Source organism: Periplaneta americana, chromosome 3 (assembly GCF_040183065.1).
Source record: "Periplaneta americana isolate PAMFEO1 chromosome 3, P.americana_PAMFEO1_priV1, whole genome shotgun sequence".
NCBI classification, from domain to species: domain Eukaryota; kingdom Metazoa; phylum Arthropoda; class Insecta; order Blattodea; family Blattidae; genus Periplaneta; species Periplaneta americana.
This window is the reverse complement of record NC_091119.1, coordinates 20,830,392-20,848,928: the sequence shown is the minus strand read 5'-3', so window position 1 is coordinate 20,848,928 and position 18,537 is coordinate 20,830,392. Positions and strand designations below refer to the sequence as shown.

The following is an 18,537-nucleotide window of genomic DNA, read 5'->3' as shown; positions in this document are numbered from 1 at the left end:
ACTCATTTCACCGGTATTATCACCTTCATTTCATTCAGACGCTAAATAACCTAGATGTTGATACAGCGTCGTAAAATAACCCAATTAAAATAAAATAAATAAAAACAGAAAAACACGAAGGCATGTTTGCTGCAATGCATCACAAACTTAGGGAATATCCAGCTAAATTTGTTTATATTATTTTAATGTACCGAAGTACATATGATATTTCCATGCAGATATTCTGCGTGATATGCGTAAATCACTTCGTGATTTAAGACGGCGCTTATTCCGTCGGGTTCCGGCCAACTAGTCACTCATATCGAGTGCACCTCAGCACATGTGTGGACTTCGGTCCTGCGTTCATAGACATCTATGACGTAGTGCAGAGGGCGGCCACTAGAGGGAACCCAAGAGTTGGAGCCTAATCTGAGACGATTCTAACCGGCGTCGGAGTTGTATCCGGTGTGGCTTAGTGGATAAAGCATCAGCACGTAGAGCTGAAAACCCGGGTTCAAATCCCGGCGCCGGAGAGAATTTTTCTCCGTTCCATTACTCTTTCATCGTATAAATTTGTTTAGTTCTACCGGATGTCGGAATTTTGTTCTAGGCATACGAAGTAATTGTTCTGTATGGTTGTGAATCTTCGACTCTCACTTTGAGAGAAGAACGGAGATTAAGGGTGTTTGAGAATAAGGTTCTTAGGAAAATATTTGGGGCTAAGAGGGATGAAATTACAGGAGAACGGAGAAAGTTACACAACACAGAACTGCACGCATTGTATTCTTCACCTGACATAATCAGGAACATTAAATCCAGACGTTTGAGATGGGCAGGGCATGTAGCAAGTATGGGCGAATCCACAAATGCATATAGAGTGTTAGTTGGGAGACCGGAAGGAAAAATACCTTTGGGGATGCCGAGACGTAGATGGGAGGATAATATTAAAATGTATTTGAGGGAGGTGGGATATGATGATAGAGACTGGATTAATCTTGCTCAGGATAGGGACCGATGGTGGGCTTATGTGAGGGCGGCAATGAACCTGCGGGTTCCTTAAAAGGCATTTGTAAGTAAGTGAGTGAGCATACCAAGTAATAATGCTCATACATAAGGAATGCTTCGCCTCATGGATAATTGGAAACAGGAGGACTACCACGGCCAGTGGAGCCAGGCTTCGGCGACAGAAAACGGCACGAAAATGGAACATGTTCTATTCCCCTGGCAGTAGACCTTGGTACTGCCGCCGAAATTCTGTTAGGCGCAGTGGAATACTGCCCATATAGCCACCTACACTTGTTTTGCGTGTATTCCATTTTCAGGCGGTAGACTGCAGCTCACAGGAGCTGTCAAATACAGCTAGAGGAGTCCTAGTCTAACACTCAGCATCGGGACCGAAAATCCGCTGTCACCTCATTACTGATACAGGGTGTAACTAAATTCAAAACCAAACATCTAGGGATTATAGAAGAGACTAATACAAATATTTTTTTAAATGACCATGGGTATGAAACTAATTATTGAAGGACAAAACCAGAAATTTATGACCAGGCTTAGGATCCGAGAAAAACTTAAGAATGAATTGAAATTAACAGTATAACCGAGTATAAATGGAGTGAGGTGTTGCGATGAGTTTTATTTAGTTGTGCGTCAATGTATACAACCCGGTTTATGATCAGAGGTACAGTATTCTTCCGTCTCTCCCTACGAAACGAACTCAGCCATCACAGTGACATTTTTTCCCCCCGATTATGAAATTGTAACAAACACTATTTTAGGTAGAAACATTAAAATTGAGGCACTATATTGCCCGTTCATAGAAGTTTTTCCCTTGGATTTAGCACTACAGTACAGTATAGTTAAATATCAAAATGTCGTCTACGCAGGAAATAACGCAGTACGTTTTGTGACATCACGAAACAAGGTAGGCCATTACAGTTCAAGGACACTTCCGGTGGGAGTATGGACAAAATTCACAATTTATTACGACTATCAAAGGATTGCATGCAGTGCTGGAGATCAGAGAAATAGATTTGGAGTGACAGATGAGATTATTGATGCTGTGCGCACAGCTTCTGAATACTGTCAGAAAAAATCGACGCGTCTTGTATTAAATGAACTTGATGTACCTCAGAGTACTGTACTTAAAATTTTGTTTAAACAGGCTTTGTTGCCAGACTAACGTCCTCGAAGTGCTGCATTTTCTGCGGGCATTCTGGAACGAATTGATTATTAAACAATACATTGCCTATCTTAAGCAACTTTGTTACTTCTTACGAGGTAATCTTTCACCTCCAGAAAGGTCCGTAGAAACAATGTTCGGATTTGTGGGGTCGGAAAAGAGAGATGTTGCCGAAAACATGCCACGAAATCAGCTATCGATTAAACGTTCTCCGGGCAACAATTATAGCACATGTTGAAGTATCAGGGCATTCTAAAAGTAATGGCGATAGAGTTACTGTTTCACACTGTAAATTTATTTGTTTTTTTTTTTTTTTGGCATTACACTCTTCAAATATAATCCCTTGCCATGTCAACAATATGTCTACAATATGTTGCCAAATTCTTGGAAGACGACGGACTCCATATGCAGCATCATTTTTGGATCTATATCTCACTGATCGATTTAAAGCTATTTGGATGTCAACTCTTGATTGAAAGCAAATGCCTCGTCTTCATCCATCTTGAAATAGTTCGGTATGGTAGGACTTCTCTCCCACAAGATTCCCGTATTGCCGTAAAGCACTGGGTTGCATTTTTTCCTCTTGAAATTTGTATTTTTGTTAAGAATCTTTGTTCATACTAACTGAACATTTTAGGGCGATATTACTTAATACAAATCAGAAACAGTCTCTGTATTCACAAAATTTGGTTACTTAAAACATTCCACATTTGAGCAACAATCGCTCCTCATTACGTACTAAAAGATTCCGATTCTCGCCGCTACTACGAGTCCTGATTTACAGCATTGTTGCCATTACTTATTGAATACCCCAGTTTGCTTGAAAACTTTGCAAGTTCAGGAATCATTTGCTGAAAATGGTATTCCTGCACATAGCGTAGTTTTTCAGTAATAAATGTTCATAATCAGGAAAAGGATTTGCGTTCACTCTGCATAATGACCAAAAAAAAAAGAGTAAACGAACAAACAGACAAGCAACCGAACGAACAGACAAGCAAACGCGCGAAAGACAAGCAACCGAGCGAACAGACAAGCAACCGAGCGAACAGACAAGGAACCGAGCGAACAGACAAGCAACCGAGCGAACAGACAAGCAACCGAACGAACAGACAAGCAACCGAGCAAATAAACAAGCAACCGAGCGAACAGACAAGCAACCGAGCAAACAGACAAGCAACCGAGCAAACAGACAAGCAACCGAGCAAATAAACAAGCAACCGAGCGAACAGACAAGCAACCGAACGAACAGACAAGCAACCGAGCAAACAGACAAGCAACCGAGCAAATAAACAAGCAACCGAGCGAACAGACAAGCAACCGAGCAAACAGACAAGCAACCGAGCAAATAAACAAACAACCGAGCGAACAGACAAGCAACCGAACGAACAGACAAGCAACCGAGCGAACAGAAAAGGAACCGAGCGAACAGGCAAGCAACCGAGCGAACAGACAAGCAACCGAGCGAACAGACAAGCAACCGAGCGAACAGACAAGCAACCGAAACGAACAGACAAGCAACCGAGCGTACGGACAAGCACCCGAGCAAACAGACAAGCAACCGAGCGAACAGACACGTAACCGAGCGAACAGACACGCAACCGAGCAAACAGACACGCAACCGAGCAAACAGACACGCAACCGAGCAAACAGACACGCAACCGAGGGAACAGACACGCAACCGAGCGAACAGACACGCAACCGAGCGAACAGACAAGCAACCGAGCAAACAAACAAGCAACCGAGCGAACAGACAAGCAACCGAGCGAACAGACAAGCAACCGAACGAACAGACAAGCAACCGAGCAAACAGACAAGCAACCGAGCGAACAGACACGCAACCGAGCGAACAGACAAGCAACCGAGCGAACAGACAAGCAACCGAGCAAACAGACACGCAACCGAGGGAACAGACACGCAACCGAGCGAACAGACACGCAACCGAGCGAACAGACACGCAACCGAGCGAACAGACAAGCAACCGAGCGAACAGACAAGCAACCGAGCAAACAGACAAGCAACCGAGCGAACAGACAAGCAACCGAGCAAACAGACAAGCAACCGAAACGAACAGACAAGCAACCGAGCGTACGGACAAGCACCCGAGCAAACAGACAAGCAACCGAGCGAACAGACACGTAACCGAGCGAACAGACACGCAACCGAGCGAACAGACACGCAACCGAGCAAACAGACACGCAACCGAGCAAACAGACACGCAACCGAGGGAACAGACACGCAACCGAGCGAACAGACACGCAACCGAGCGAACAGACAAGCAACCGAGCAAACAAACAAGCAACCGAGCGAACAGACAAGCAACCGAGCGAACAGACAAGCAACCGAACGAACAGACAAGCAACCGAGCAAACAGACAAGCAACCGAGCGAACAGACACGCAACCGAGCGAACAGACAAGCAACCGAGCGAACAGACAAGCAACCGAGCAAACAGACACGCAACCGAGGGAACAGACACGCAACCGAGCGAACAGACACGCAACCGAGCGAACAGACACGCAACCGAGCGAACAGACAAGCAACCGAGCGAACAGACAAGCAACCGAGCAAACAGACAAGCAACCGAGCGAACAGACAAGCAACCGAGCAAACAGACAAGCAACCGAAACGAACAGACAAGCAACCGAGCGTACGGACAAGCACCCGAGCAAACAGACAAGCAACCGAGCGAACAGACACGCAACCGAGCGAACAGACACGCAACCGAGCGAACAGACACGCAACCGAGCAAACAGACACGCAACCGAGCGAACAGACACGCAACCGAGCAAACAGACACGCAACCGAGCAAACAGACACGCAACCGAGCAAACAGACACGCAACCGAGCGAACAGACACGCAACCGAGCGAACAGACACGCAACCGAGCAAACAGACACGCAACCGAGCGAACAGACAAGCAACTGAGCGAACAGACAAGCAACCGAGCGAACAGACAAGCAACCGAGCAAACAAACAAGCAACCGAGCGAACAGACAAGCAACCGAGCGAACAGACAAGCAACCGAACGAACAGACAAGCAACCGAGCAAACAGACAAGCAACCGAGCGAACAGACACGCAACCGAGCGAACAGACACGCAACCGAGCGAACAGACATGCAACCGAGCGAACAGACACGCAACCGAGCAAACAGACACGCAACCGAGCAAACAGACACGCAACCGAGCGAACAGACAAGCAACCGAGCGAACAGACAAGCAACCGAGCGAACAGACAAGCAACCGAGCTAACAAACAAGCAACCGAGCGAACAGACAAGCAACCGAGCGAACAGACAAGCAACCGAGCGAACAGACAAGCAACCGAACGAACAGACAAGCAACCGAGCAAACAGACAAGCAACCGAGCGAACAGACACGCAACCGAGCGAACAGACACGCAACCGAGCGAACAGACACGCAACCGAGCAAACAGACACGCAACCGAGCAAACAGACACGCAACCGAGCGAACAGACATGCAACCGAGCGAACAGACATGCAACCGAGCGAACAGACACGCAACCGAGCGAACAGACAAGCAACCGAGCGAACAGACAAGCAACCGAGCAAACAAGCAAGCAACCGAGCGAACAGACAAGCAACCGAACGCACAGACAAGCAACCGAGCGAACAGACAAGCAACCGAGCAAACAGACAAGCAACCGAGCGAACAGACAAGCAACCGAACGAACAGACAAGCAACCGAGCGAACAGACAAGCAACCGAGCAAACAAACAAGCAACCGAGCGAACAGACAAGCAACCGAGCGAACAGACAAGCAACCGAGCAAACAAACAAGCAACCGAGCGAACAGACAAGCAACCGAACGAACAGACAAGCAACCGAGCGAACAGACAAGCAACCGAGCAAACAAACAAGCAACCGAGCGAACAGACAAGCAACCGAGCGAACAGACAAGCAACCGAGCAAACAAACAAGCAACCGAGCGAACAGACAAGCAACCGAGCAAACAAACAAGCAACCGAGCGAACAGACAAGCAACCGAACGCACAGACAAGCAACCGAGCAAACAGACAAGCAACCGAGCGAATAGACAAGCAACCGAGCAAACAGACAAGCAACCGAGCGAACAGACAAGCAACCGAACGAACAGACAAGCAACCGAGCAAACAGACAAGCAACCGAGCGAACAGACAAGCAACCGAGCAAACAAACAAGCAACCGAGCGAACAGACAAGCAACCGAGCAAACAAACAAGCAACCGAGCGAACAGACAAGCAACCGAACGCACAGACAAGCAACCGAGCAAACAGACAAGCAACCGAGCGAATAGACAAACAACCGAGCAAACAGACAAGCAACCGAGCGAACAGACAAGCAACCGAGCGAACAGACAAGCAACCGAGCAAACAGACAAGCAACCGAGCGAACAGACAAGCAACCGAACGAACAGACAAGCAACCGAGCGAACAGACAAGCAACCGAGCAAACAAACAAGCAACCGAGCGAACAGACAAGCAACCGAGCGAACAGACAAGCAACCGAGCAAACAAACAAGCAACCGAGCGAACAGACAAGCAACCGAGCAAACAAACAAGCAACCGAGCGAACAGACAAGCAACCGAACGCACAGACAAGCAACCGAGCAAACAGACAAGCAACCGAGCGAATAGACAAGCAACCGAGCAAACAGACAAGCAACCGAGCGAACAGACAAGCAACCGAACGAACAGACAAGCAACCGAGCAAACAGACAAGCAACCGAGCAAACAAGACAAGCAACCGAGCAAGCAGACAAGCAACCGAACGAACGGACATGCAACCGAGCAAGTAGAAAAGCAACCGAATGAACGGACATGCAACCGAGCAAACAGACAAGCAACCGAACGAACTAATAGTTAATATACTGTATACGCTGTGTGTAACATTTTACAATTATTCAATTTCAGGGAATCGTTTTGTATTAATGGAAGCCAAGATTGCACTTGTTCATCTGCTGACGCGATTCAACCTCAAAGTCGTATCAAAGACTCCAATTCCGATACGGATTTCGAAGAGAGGCTTCAACATGGCTGTGGATGGTGGATTCTGGTTGGGAATCGAGCAGAGAGCTATATAGTGTGGAAAGGTGTAAAGTACTTTTATACCATCTTGATGAAAAGATGATTCAGTTTATTTGTGAATGAAATGAGCTGTATAACCTGAAACAAAATGTACATTCATATTTTATATGTAATTAAGTGTTTATCTTTAACATGTATAGACGAGCAAAACTGTATTAAACTTTTTTGTTTGAAATATCTCAGAGAATAACCCACTGAAATTAATGACATTACTTACGGGTCATTGTAGATGTGATTTATTTAACATTGTTTGCATCATCGAAACAACTCGCTAATTCTTAGCCATTCTCACTTGTTATGGTATCGCTGTAGAAAAAGGAGCATCTTCAGCGGACATCTGGAGAAAGAAATAAGGAAGAAACTAGTGAAGTGGTTTGTATGGAGTGTGGCATTGTATGGGGCAGAAACATGGACATTACGACGAAGTGAAGAGAAGCGAATAGTAGCATTTGAAATATGGATATGGAGAAGAATGGAACATGTGAAGTAGACAGAATAAGAGATGAAGCTGTGTTGGAAAGAGTGGGTGAAGAAGGAATGATGCTGAAACTGATCAGAAAGAGGAAAAAGAATTGGTTGGGTCACTGGCTGAGAAGAAACTGCCTACTAAAGAATGCACTGGAAGGAATGGTGAACGGGAGAAGAGTTCGGGGTAGAAGACATCAGGTGATAGACGACATTAAGATACTGTTCTCCAACCAGGAGATAAACCGTGAAAGGAATTTGCTTACTATTGTGTCATCTATTGGAGCGAAGTAGATAGATAATATTAGAGTTATAACGTCAGTTTAAAAATCATGCGCTCTCCTGCATATGTTATTTCCTGTATGGGGGGATTAAAAGACCAGGAGATTAACAGTGATCTAATTTTGTAACTAGGGTAGTGCTTTGAGAGATAGCCAATAGAGATACGAGTACCCACGTGTGTGACCTTATGACATCTCATGACATCAACATTCATTCACAGCATCACCTCCCTTCGTTTCATTCCCTTGAGACTTTCTCGTGGTTGGAGTACAGTATATGGATTATATGAGGAAACAAAAAGGCAGAAAAGAGGAAAGATTGGAGAAAGCTGGGTTTGCAGTGAAAGACCTTCCTTTGGGCAGAACACTAAATGAAATTTAAAATATGGTTTATTTAACGATGCTCGCAATTGCCGAGGTTATATCAGCATCGCCGGTGTGCCAGAATTTTGTCCTGCAGAAGTCTTTTACATGCCAGTAAATCTACTGACATGACCCTGTCGCATTTAAGCATTTAAATGCCATCATCCTGGGCCGGAATCGAACCCGCAACCTCGAGCACAGAAGGCCTGTGCTATATCGACTACGCTATACAGGCCGACTAAATTGAATGAATGAATAAATGAATGAATGAATGAATGAATGAATGAATGAATTTTATTTATACAGGGACATAATTTTATTTTTACTTGCATTTTTATTGTACCTGCATTTCTGACTGTACTTCACTCCCACCCCTTCACTAATGTCCTTGTTCCCGTCAGACACACAAACTTACGACCGCTGTTGCGTTCGAAGTCTTCAAGCAGTGAAGTAAACACTGCAGTGTATAGTGTGTTTCAGAAATATGATTGCGTTTTCTATAGAAGAAAGAACCTATATTAATAATATCGTACTAAAAATTATATTGAAGAAACGATAAATTCAATTTCAGAGAATATGATTCAAAATGTTTTTAATAATATGCGTAAAGAATTGAAGCCTGCATTGTAATGAACGGCAACCATTTTCAGCAACTTGTTTAAAAATTCATGTTAGCTTATTTTGAATTGAGGTGGCTAGAAGCAAAGGAATGCTAGTGACATTTGTAATAACATGAGTTAAGTGCATCCAGTGTAAGCTAAAGTATCTAAAATTTTAGTGGCAAAGGGATATTTTAATCGCATCACACATTAAAATTTAAATAAAAATTTCACCGGTTTTACGAAAGCTTAAATATTTAATCCCCATTGTCTCAAAAGTAACTTAAGTCACTTACAGCCCTTTACTTATGACCCCCTCAATTTAAATGCACTCTCTATATTGTATGTTAACATCAATAATTAATATGCTAAATAAAGTAGACATTACATAACGAACATAGCCGCCTGAAAAGTTGAGTTTTTGAAAAAAAAAATGTTACTACTCTACTGCATTTTGATAAATTCCGTAAAAGTAATGATCAAACTGAAAATCGTAATATCGTATTTCCCTAAAACATAAATTGATACACTACTTTTCTCTCCTCCTATACCTAGTAAACTGATTTGTTTACATATTGCACTAGTAACATCAAACTCCTGTAATGGAAGGGGGTAACAGTGTTTCCGAGTATAGTCAGGTTATGGTTAAAAATGTTGGTAAAAATAAAGTGATGTCCCTGTAGATGGTTAAAATTTCAGTGGTACTAGGCTATGATGTGGTGGACTTTGAATGAATAGAAATGCCGTCTAGTCTTACTTTAATACTATGTTCCTCAAATGTTTTTGTTTGTTTGTTTCGGTTTAAGAAAGTGGATAAGCGACATAATGAAGGACGTGCAATATATTTTCTCTTCATATGAAGCGACTTCCCAAATTAGTCCCAGCTCACAACACATTTTTCACTATGGTTCACTCAAAGTGTATCGCGTGCCTATTATCACTTCAGTATTGCGAACTCGCGATTACAAATGAAACGAGTAGCTTCATAGGTTAGTAGCTGCCCTCTATGCCGAGATATTACTGACAGAGGCCGCACGATAAGGCTAATTTTATGTGCAACTTCGACGTCCTCATGCCCGTAGCGACGGGAGGTAGCGTCCGTCATTGGCCGTGGTCACACAAGTTACGTAGGTTCATGGCCTAACTGCTAATAACTTTAGAATTCAGCTGTAGTCCATATTCTTATTAAGTGAACATTTGCCTTTCTGCCATTTTTTCTATTTTTTGTTTTACCACTGATCACGAAACGAATACAAATATTCGACGTGTTCTACCACAGTCTACTATATACAGTCGCGAAGCTTGAGGTGATTTTTTGCAAATCTCGTGATAAAGCGCTCCAAGCGGTTAGCAACTAGAAACAATAGACTGTCCACGGTCGACTTTGGACTGAATCGTATTTCCATCGAGTGCTAGCTCGTTGCGTATTTCACATTGATGCTTGTGAAATGTTCGTTATTGGTTGTAATGAAATTGTTAATGGCTAAAATAGAATAATTGGAATAATAATATTTTACTAGAGACGTAGAAAAATTAAGCTTGTTGTAATGAAATTTATTGATCACGTTTTATTTTCAATTCTGGTGAGATTATTATTGCTTAGGCCTACTTTTTTTTTCCAAAGGATATATTTTTAATTATAGCTGTTAATTTTGTTGTTATTTTTATTTGTTACATTATTAGAGACGTAGAAAAAGTCTGTTACAATACAGTTTATTAATCACGTTTTATTTCCAATTCTGGTGTGATTATTATTGCTTAACCTCAACTACGTAAGCCTACACTACAAGTACCGGTACACGTACATAAATTAATCTATTAATTAATATTTCCATTAATATTGTTGTAAAGGGAAATGCAAATTAATATTTATTGGTTTCATAGTTAATTATCGCTATAATCTTGAATGAGTGAAGCGATTATAGTAAATTTCAGTTCGTTTTGCACAAACAAAAATAATATTAACCTATTTCTTGCAGGTATCTTCGAGTTTATGGTGGAATTTAATATACTTCATTAAAATAATAAATTAACTTCATGCATTTAATATTTCAATAATGGAAGGAAGGTGTTAATTTTTCCAAAAGAACACGACAACGAAAGTGTAACATATTTTGTCGGCTGCTAGGAGAGAGATCTGCGATGATGAGGCGATAGTAGCGATCCTAGTGGTGGGCAACTATCCATGTTTGCATTTTTACTACATATTGAGCTTCGCGACTGTATATAGTAGACTGTGATTCTACACCAAAACAGAGAGAATTTAATTTGGAGATCCATGTTGATTTTATTGATTATAAAAAGCTGTTGAAAGAGTATCGTAAGAGCCAAGCTTAACGTCCCCGTACGATTGACGAATCACTATCAACAGTGACATATGCCTTCTCTTCATATGCACTGCGGAGAGATTTTGGATTTAATCTAGGCATATTGGTGCACAATGAAGGGCCATATTCATAGACATTCTTAGCGCGGGCTTCCGGTGGAAGATCAGCAAACTAACGTTTTTCGTATTCATAAACCAGTGTTAACGGTGTGATATGATATGAATCCTGTTTAGCACGCTCGTAGCGCGGGCTAGCGAAATGTCTATGAATAGCACCCCTAGTGATTAGAAGTTGTGCACCGCCATCTCTCCTAGTCCCAAGGTAGAAGAAAATTTCTGACCCCGCCGGGAATCGAATCCGAGCCGGCTAGTCTGGAGGCAGACACGGTACCATAGAAGTAACTCGGCGAACTCCATGACATTATTTCAGGGATTTGACCAAACCAATAAATTATCACTGTTTACTGCAGAGTGAAGACTAAAATTGGAATCTATTAGGCATAATGCAATATTTATGTCAATACACGGGGTTACATTAACTTACAATTAGCTGAGAATTTCTTCAGAAGTCAGGGATACCCATCTACAGCAGCCATTTACAACCAGTGTGCCGCGAGAAAATGAAAATAGTGAAGATTGTCGTGGTAAATTTGGAAAAATTAAAGCGAAAAGAGTAGTAAAAAGTGAGTTCACAAGAGTCAACATTTATCGAACGTGTCACAAGTCATCATTCAGTAAACACATTCCCTCTAAAACCCTCAAAATTCCCTCTGGCAGCCACTAGTTTAGATTGTATGAGTGTCCCGCGGAATTTTAAATTACAACTTAGTGTGCCACATGTTGGAAAAGGTTGAAAAAAACGCTGATCTAGAGATAGGAAAATCTTGTGAATAACGAACGCGATAAAAAATACCCATTGCGTCACAATTGGCTTAAAAGGAGCGGATTCATATAAACAGATGATCGGCGGCAGCAGAGATTGCGTAACCAGTCCGACAGATGGAGTTGCCTGTAGTGTACTGTCAGAGCAGTGTGTGTACAGTAAACTGTGAGTTGTAGATGGCAGACAGACTTCGGCGGTGTTGAACTTCGGTTACACACAGGTGCGTACAGCATTGTAAGTTTTATCAACACTATAATAAATAATTACAGTAGTATTTTATCTACATTGGCCTTCTGTTAGACTCCTAGTGGAGACATTATAATAATTTTTATGTGGTATGTTTTACTGTGCAATAATCAAGTTCTGCAGTGTGTATATTCACGAACTGCGTTGTGTTATCATAGATGACATCATACTGGAACGCCTCCAACGAATCATTTGCGACAACTTAAGGAAATCTGAACTACAACAATAGCTTTAAGATGCTACTTAATAAAGTGGGCATACCGCATAGTTCATCCGCTCACGTACCAGTTTCTCTTCGTATCCTAACATAACAACATCACATCCTTTTCGCTGTATAAAAAATCCTAATATAAACACAAGCACGTTGCTGTCATACCCGTGATTGGCTCCCAGTCGAAACACTCACACGACGCAGGAAAATATAGTTCGTATTTGGAAACCATAACCTTCTATTATTTGAAAATAAAAATTGATTTCTAGTTATTACATACGACGAAACATTAACTTCACTCATATGTAAAACGCTGTGAAAAAAAAACTACTTTTATGTTTTGTTATTTACGTTGTAAGCGGATGAATACTAAGAGTAATCTTGTAATATGCTGGCGCCACTTGAGGTTGTTCTCGTAAACACGTGATAGTAGGGTTTCTGCATACTCAATGTGTGTGAGTTACTAAACATAAGGGTCGAAACCCTCTCAAAAGCGGAGAGAAAGAAATAGTGTTGAATGTATATAATAAGTTACAATTAATAAATTATAAAGTAACAGTTTCCTAGGCAAACCAATGCATAGTAGTGAGGTTAGGTCTACCCTGCCTAGTAACGGGAAGTGTTTAAAATGAAACAGAACGTACAGGAGTGGGCGGGATCACTTACTAAAAATCTCTGGCGCCAAACTGAGGCCAATCAAGCCTCACTTCAGCCACGTGCCATTGTTTACTATAGGGTTATTCTTACAACGAAAACATTTTATAGAAGTGAAGTGACACATACTTTCCTCACTACACATTTTGCGATTTGACAAGACTTACAGGGAAAAAAAGAATCAATTTTGATACCCAAGTTGCTGTAACCATACACTTGACAATTGTTATTTGTGTTGACAACCTTTCCCATGAAAAAATTGAAGAACGCTGCGTGACAGCCTTCTAAACTATCACAACTTAGCAGTTTCTATCTGCTGCTGCAGCTCCAACGTGGAGCGTCGCTGTATTGTCGTTTGCTACATGCTGTGTTGCATGGTGTTACAATCACGTACGTAATTTGTGTGTTAGTGTTGTAAGTAATTTGTAGCGCTGCTGTGAAATGTAGCAAATAAATAAATAAAGGTCAAGTTTTATTACTCTACTGCCACTTCAAACGGACTCGTAACGAATATTCACACGTTTATCACTGGGATTGTGGCGCAGGAAATCAATTTAGAACACTTTTATCTCAGCCACGACACATTTCAATTTTTATTGTACAATATAAATGCAATTATCACCACACTGACACAATAATTCTTTTAGATAACACAGAAACAACTTCGGAAACGTCATTAACAGAGTCGCAGTTTCACTTCACTTCCACTAGATGGACTCAGAATTCCAGCAGACAATATGGTACAGGTGAAGCAGGGATGCCAATATTGGCAAACGAAATGAAATTGCGAGGAATGTTACAAAAGGTGTGCTAAACGTTAGGAATGTTACAATAGGTGTGTAGCACGTTAGGTTAGGTGTGTAAGATAATATGAATGGTTACCACAGTTGGCAACACTGCAATCATTCTCCCACTCCACTTCAAATAACGTCACAAGGACGATGGCCGCCTTCTTCCTTCAAGTACGACGATTTTCCTATATAAGTGAGGAACCTATTTAGGGCGGGTTGGGTGGGACCACAGCTCTCCCAGTGATCACATCGAGTTTCTACTACTTCATACTACAAAACTAAGGTATTTTCAGTGTTTGTTTTTAATTCCCTATGCTGGCAGTACATTAATAAAACTTCGCCTAAATAAATAAATACATGAATGAATGAATGAATAAATAAATAAATAAATGAATAAATAAATAAATGAATGAATAAATAAATAAATAAATAAATAAATAAATAAATGAATAAATAAATAAATAAATGAATGAATAAATAAATAAATAAATAAATAAATAAATAAATAAATAAATAAGTCGTTTGGAGAAAGATAACCCAAGAAGTAAGAATCCTTTGTGTAAAGGCATAAGATTAAATGGGCGTGAGAATTGGTGCGAAGGACTTGTCAGCTATTGTGTAGTGGTTATTGTGGCAATGTTCCATTCCTCGCTATTAATATTACGAAAAGCTGTCAGGTGCAAAGATACAATGGCTTGTGTATAGAGCGTGATGTCAGTTGAAATTCACGTGTCGCGTCGAAAACCCTTAATACACCCGACTTCAACACACGCTATCTTTAACCATTTCAGATTACGATTGAAATGAGGAAGTGGTGGAGAATTTTGGTACAGTGGAAGAAAGAAATGGGTAATCCGAGTCCCGAGTAGCTGTTTGCTTACTCCCGTATAGGTAAATTGAGTCCCTATGAACATAAGGATATAGGTAAATTGAGACTCAGTATACCTGACAAAAAATACGTGGAAATATATTTGATGTATTATGCTGTTGTAATTTTGAAAAATATTTCAAAGTTGACAGATGTTTTATTCATAATACTCCATGTCATGTTGGCAATCTAAAGTATGCAATTTTTTCTATAAAACATTGCAGTTTTAAAGATTGGCAATAAGATTAATGTTTCGACTTTCTTTCTGAACACGTCCTCTGTTTTGAGATTTTTAAATAGGCATACATACCGCTCACCTTCATAAGGGGTTAGGTACAGCTCATAGCAGTAAAATTTTTGGAAATAGTCAACATTTTTTTCCTCAATTATTTTTTTTTTCAAAATTCACTTTACTATGCAGTGATGAAGCGTTTCAAACGTAACTCAAAAGCTATCCAACATTCTGTGATGAAATTTTTTGTGTGTATTTATGCATGTCATATCTACAATATGATGCAAGATCACTTCTCTACCTTTGATAGATTGTCTGATGAAAAATAAATTCATTTTTAAAAATAGTCATATATCAGTATTTTCTTCTAACACAAAATAAAAAAATTATATTTATTAAGGAATGTAGTTGAAAGAGCATGATATTGTAAACATGAGTTTCAGCAATAAAATAAAAGGGAGAGAACATGAAAAAGTTAACAAATTTATGAGTTATGAGGGAAACGCTCCCTCACTGCATTGTAAACTGCCACCATTTTGAATTTAAAAGATATATAAATAATTTTTTTTTAAATCGTAAAAATATATTTTTAATATATAGCAGAAGGACAGTGTTTTACACATACCAATTTGCATTATTGTACAAGATACAGTAATGGAGGAAAAAATGTTGGATATTTCCAAAAAATTTACTGCTGTAAGCTATACCTAACCCCTCAAGGGACGGTGGTTTCTATCCAGGCCGAAACAGGTGGAGGAAAATACAGTCACTCGGTCTGTCTTAAGAATATAAAATCAATTCAGAAAATTTTAGTTTCCTGAAGTAGCTACCTGTATTTCTTCCGGCTTTCGTTTTTACAACTAGAACGTCGAGGAATGTTTTACTGACGGTCTATCTAATATTTATTCAACTTGAAGACTATAAAATTCAAATGATCACTTATTACGTCTTTGAGTGATACATTGCACCAGATGTGCCATTCCACGATCTTTTTCGGCCGATTTCGCAGCTACAACTAAAATAACAACAAACAGCTGAAAGTCTTTCCTTTCTCGCTTGAAAGCATTGTTTTATAATAGCCATCCGAGTAGACTACTTTCATCTATGCATTAAAGGGCATCCAGTCAAATTCCTGTGATTCATTGAGAAGCAAGGATAAAAAGAAAAAAAGTAAAAGAGAAGGAAGGATTTTTAAGGAAAAAAAAATGAAAGCGAATCAATATATCGCAATATATTCTTCTTATACCTAAAATAATGTAAGAGCTTGGCAGTTTCCTAGACGGACTTAAAGTGAAGCTACAAAATATTTTAACCATAAAATGTGACAATTTCTAACCACACCACCTAACTACTAGTTGTGCTAGTTAGCTGCCAGTAGAGAGCTGCAAACTAGCGGTTTAGATTCGATCGGTTAGAGAACATCCATCGAAGTCAGCTATCCGACTGAATATTCGATTTTCAACCGGTTCCTCCTTATGTTTCGCAAGATAGACAGAACACCAGGCGCAGTTGATCATACATGAAACCGACATTTTGTGAGTACAGAATCGGAGTAACAATTGAAGGAAATTTACGTTTGTCTTCTAAAAAATGTGTTTGCTTGATTTATTGATTTGAACACTTTAATGCACTTATCTTCATAACTAATACATAAATGAACAAATGGACACCGGTAACAACAAAAGGAAGTAAGTGTAATGCAGAATATGAAATCTGATGCTTAAAGAAATGCAAGAATAAAATAAATTACAACTACTTACTAAAGAGAAGAGCAAATAAGTACCTAGGCCTACATTCTAGTGTAATATTTACATTTTAAACTCAAAATGCATACCTAAAAACAGATGTTAATATATAATGCCTTTTACTGTGCTCCAACCACGAGAAAGTCTCTGCGGAATGAAACGCAGCGGGGTAATCTGTGAATGAATGTTGATGTCATAAGATGTCATAAGGTCACACACGTGGGTACTCGTATCTCTATTGGCTAGCTCTCACAGCACAAACAATAACATTGCTACTCATTTATACTACCCTAGTTACAAAATTAGATCACTCGTATCTCTATTGACTAGCTCTCACAACACAAACATTGCTACACATTTATACTACCCTAGTTACAAAATTAGATCACTCGTATCTCTATTGACTAGCTCTCACAGCACAAACAATAACATTGCTACACACATATTTATATTACCCTAGTTACAAAATTAGATCACTGTTAATCTCCTGGTCTTTTAATCCCTCCATACAGGAAATAGCATACGCAGGAGAGCGCATGGTTTCTAAACTGACGTTATAACGATAATATTATCTATCTACTTCGCTCCAATAGATGACGCAATAGTAAGCACATTCCTTTCACGGTTGATCTCCTGGTTGGAGAACAGTAATTAGTCTACTCTAAAGAGCTGCATTAGTATTTCAGTAATAAATCATTTTTTAAGAAGGTAGAGTATTATTGACAAAAAGAAAAGTACTCTGAAGGTCAAATGCTTGTACTTGCACGAAGCACGTTGTTGCCCTTGTAGGTATCCATCTGTAATACCTGGACTGGATGAATGAATCAATCAATGAAAATATGAATGAATCAAGTAATGTATCAACGAATTAATCAATCAATGAATCAATCAATTAGTGAATGAATGAATCAATCAGTCAATCCATAGATGAATGAATCAATGAGTTGATGGATGATATATTGATTGAATGAATGTACTGAGAGAGGAAGAATTATCAATTAAATAGTAGACCTACACGATGATAAACGCGTCCTTGCAAGGATTCTTGTAATTCCTGCATGACTCAATGTGGTCTGTCTTTGCCTCCGCCCACAAAGACTGAGAAACAACTGGAATATTCAATAAACCGAATCTGAAACACTCCGCGAGACGGGAGAGCTTTGCGTACTGACTATAGCGTCAGGCGTTCAATAGTAATCTAGCCTATAATTTCTATTTTTCGTAACCGTTTGTGCACGACTCTAGCTGCCAGTTCCAAGTCTAGAAAAAGTGGAAGGTAAGATTTTGTCGTGACGGGACTGAGTTTACCTATATCCCTTTTTTAAGGGACTCAGTTTACCTACACACGTTTTCAGCAGGGACTAAATTTACTGCATTTTTCACGGCAGAGACTGACTTTACCAATCCCGACGGGAGTACCTTGAGAATATGTTCAGCAACATGATTTGTACACCACAAGTTTTATCATGATGAGTTAGGGCTAGAAGATAAGTGGAAGATAAGTGCGTTAGTACCGATTCACAGACGCTACGATCGCAGATAAATCCAAGTTGAAGAAATTAGTGATTAGATTAGAGACTATTTAATACTGAAACACCAAAAGAGGTGAGACAAGTCAGGAAGATAGAGT

At 40.4% G+C, this 18,537-nt stretch overlaps 2 protein-coding genes across 2 annotated transcripts in view; both read left to right on the top strand.

Annotated features, from left to right (window-relative positions):
* LOC138696912 (uncharacterized) overlaps positions 1-7,420 on the top strand; it is a 79,447-nt gene extending 72,027 nt beyond the window's left edge. The window contains exon 16 of the mRNA XM_069822390.1: positions 7,070-7,420. Coding sequence (XP_069678491.1) covers positions 7,070-7,239 — 170 coding nt within the window. The 3' untranslated portion in view covers positions 7,240-7,420. The remainder of the gene's footprint in view (positions 1-7,069) is intronic.
* Positions 7,421-12,273: 4,853 nt separating this feature from the next.
* Positions 12,274-18,537, top strand: part of LOC138695834 (cytochrome P450 9e2-like) — a 41,575-nt gene continuing 35,311 nt past the window's right edge. Inside the window, exon 1 of the mRNA XM_069820105.1 lies at positions 12,274-12,380. The gene's annotated coding sequence lies outside the window, so the exon portion shown is untranslated. The remainder of the gene's footprint in view (positions 12,381-18,537) is intronic.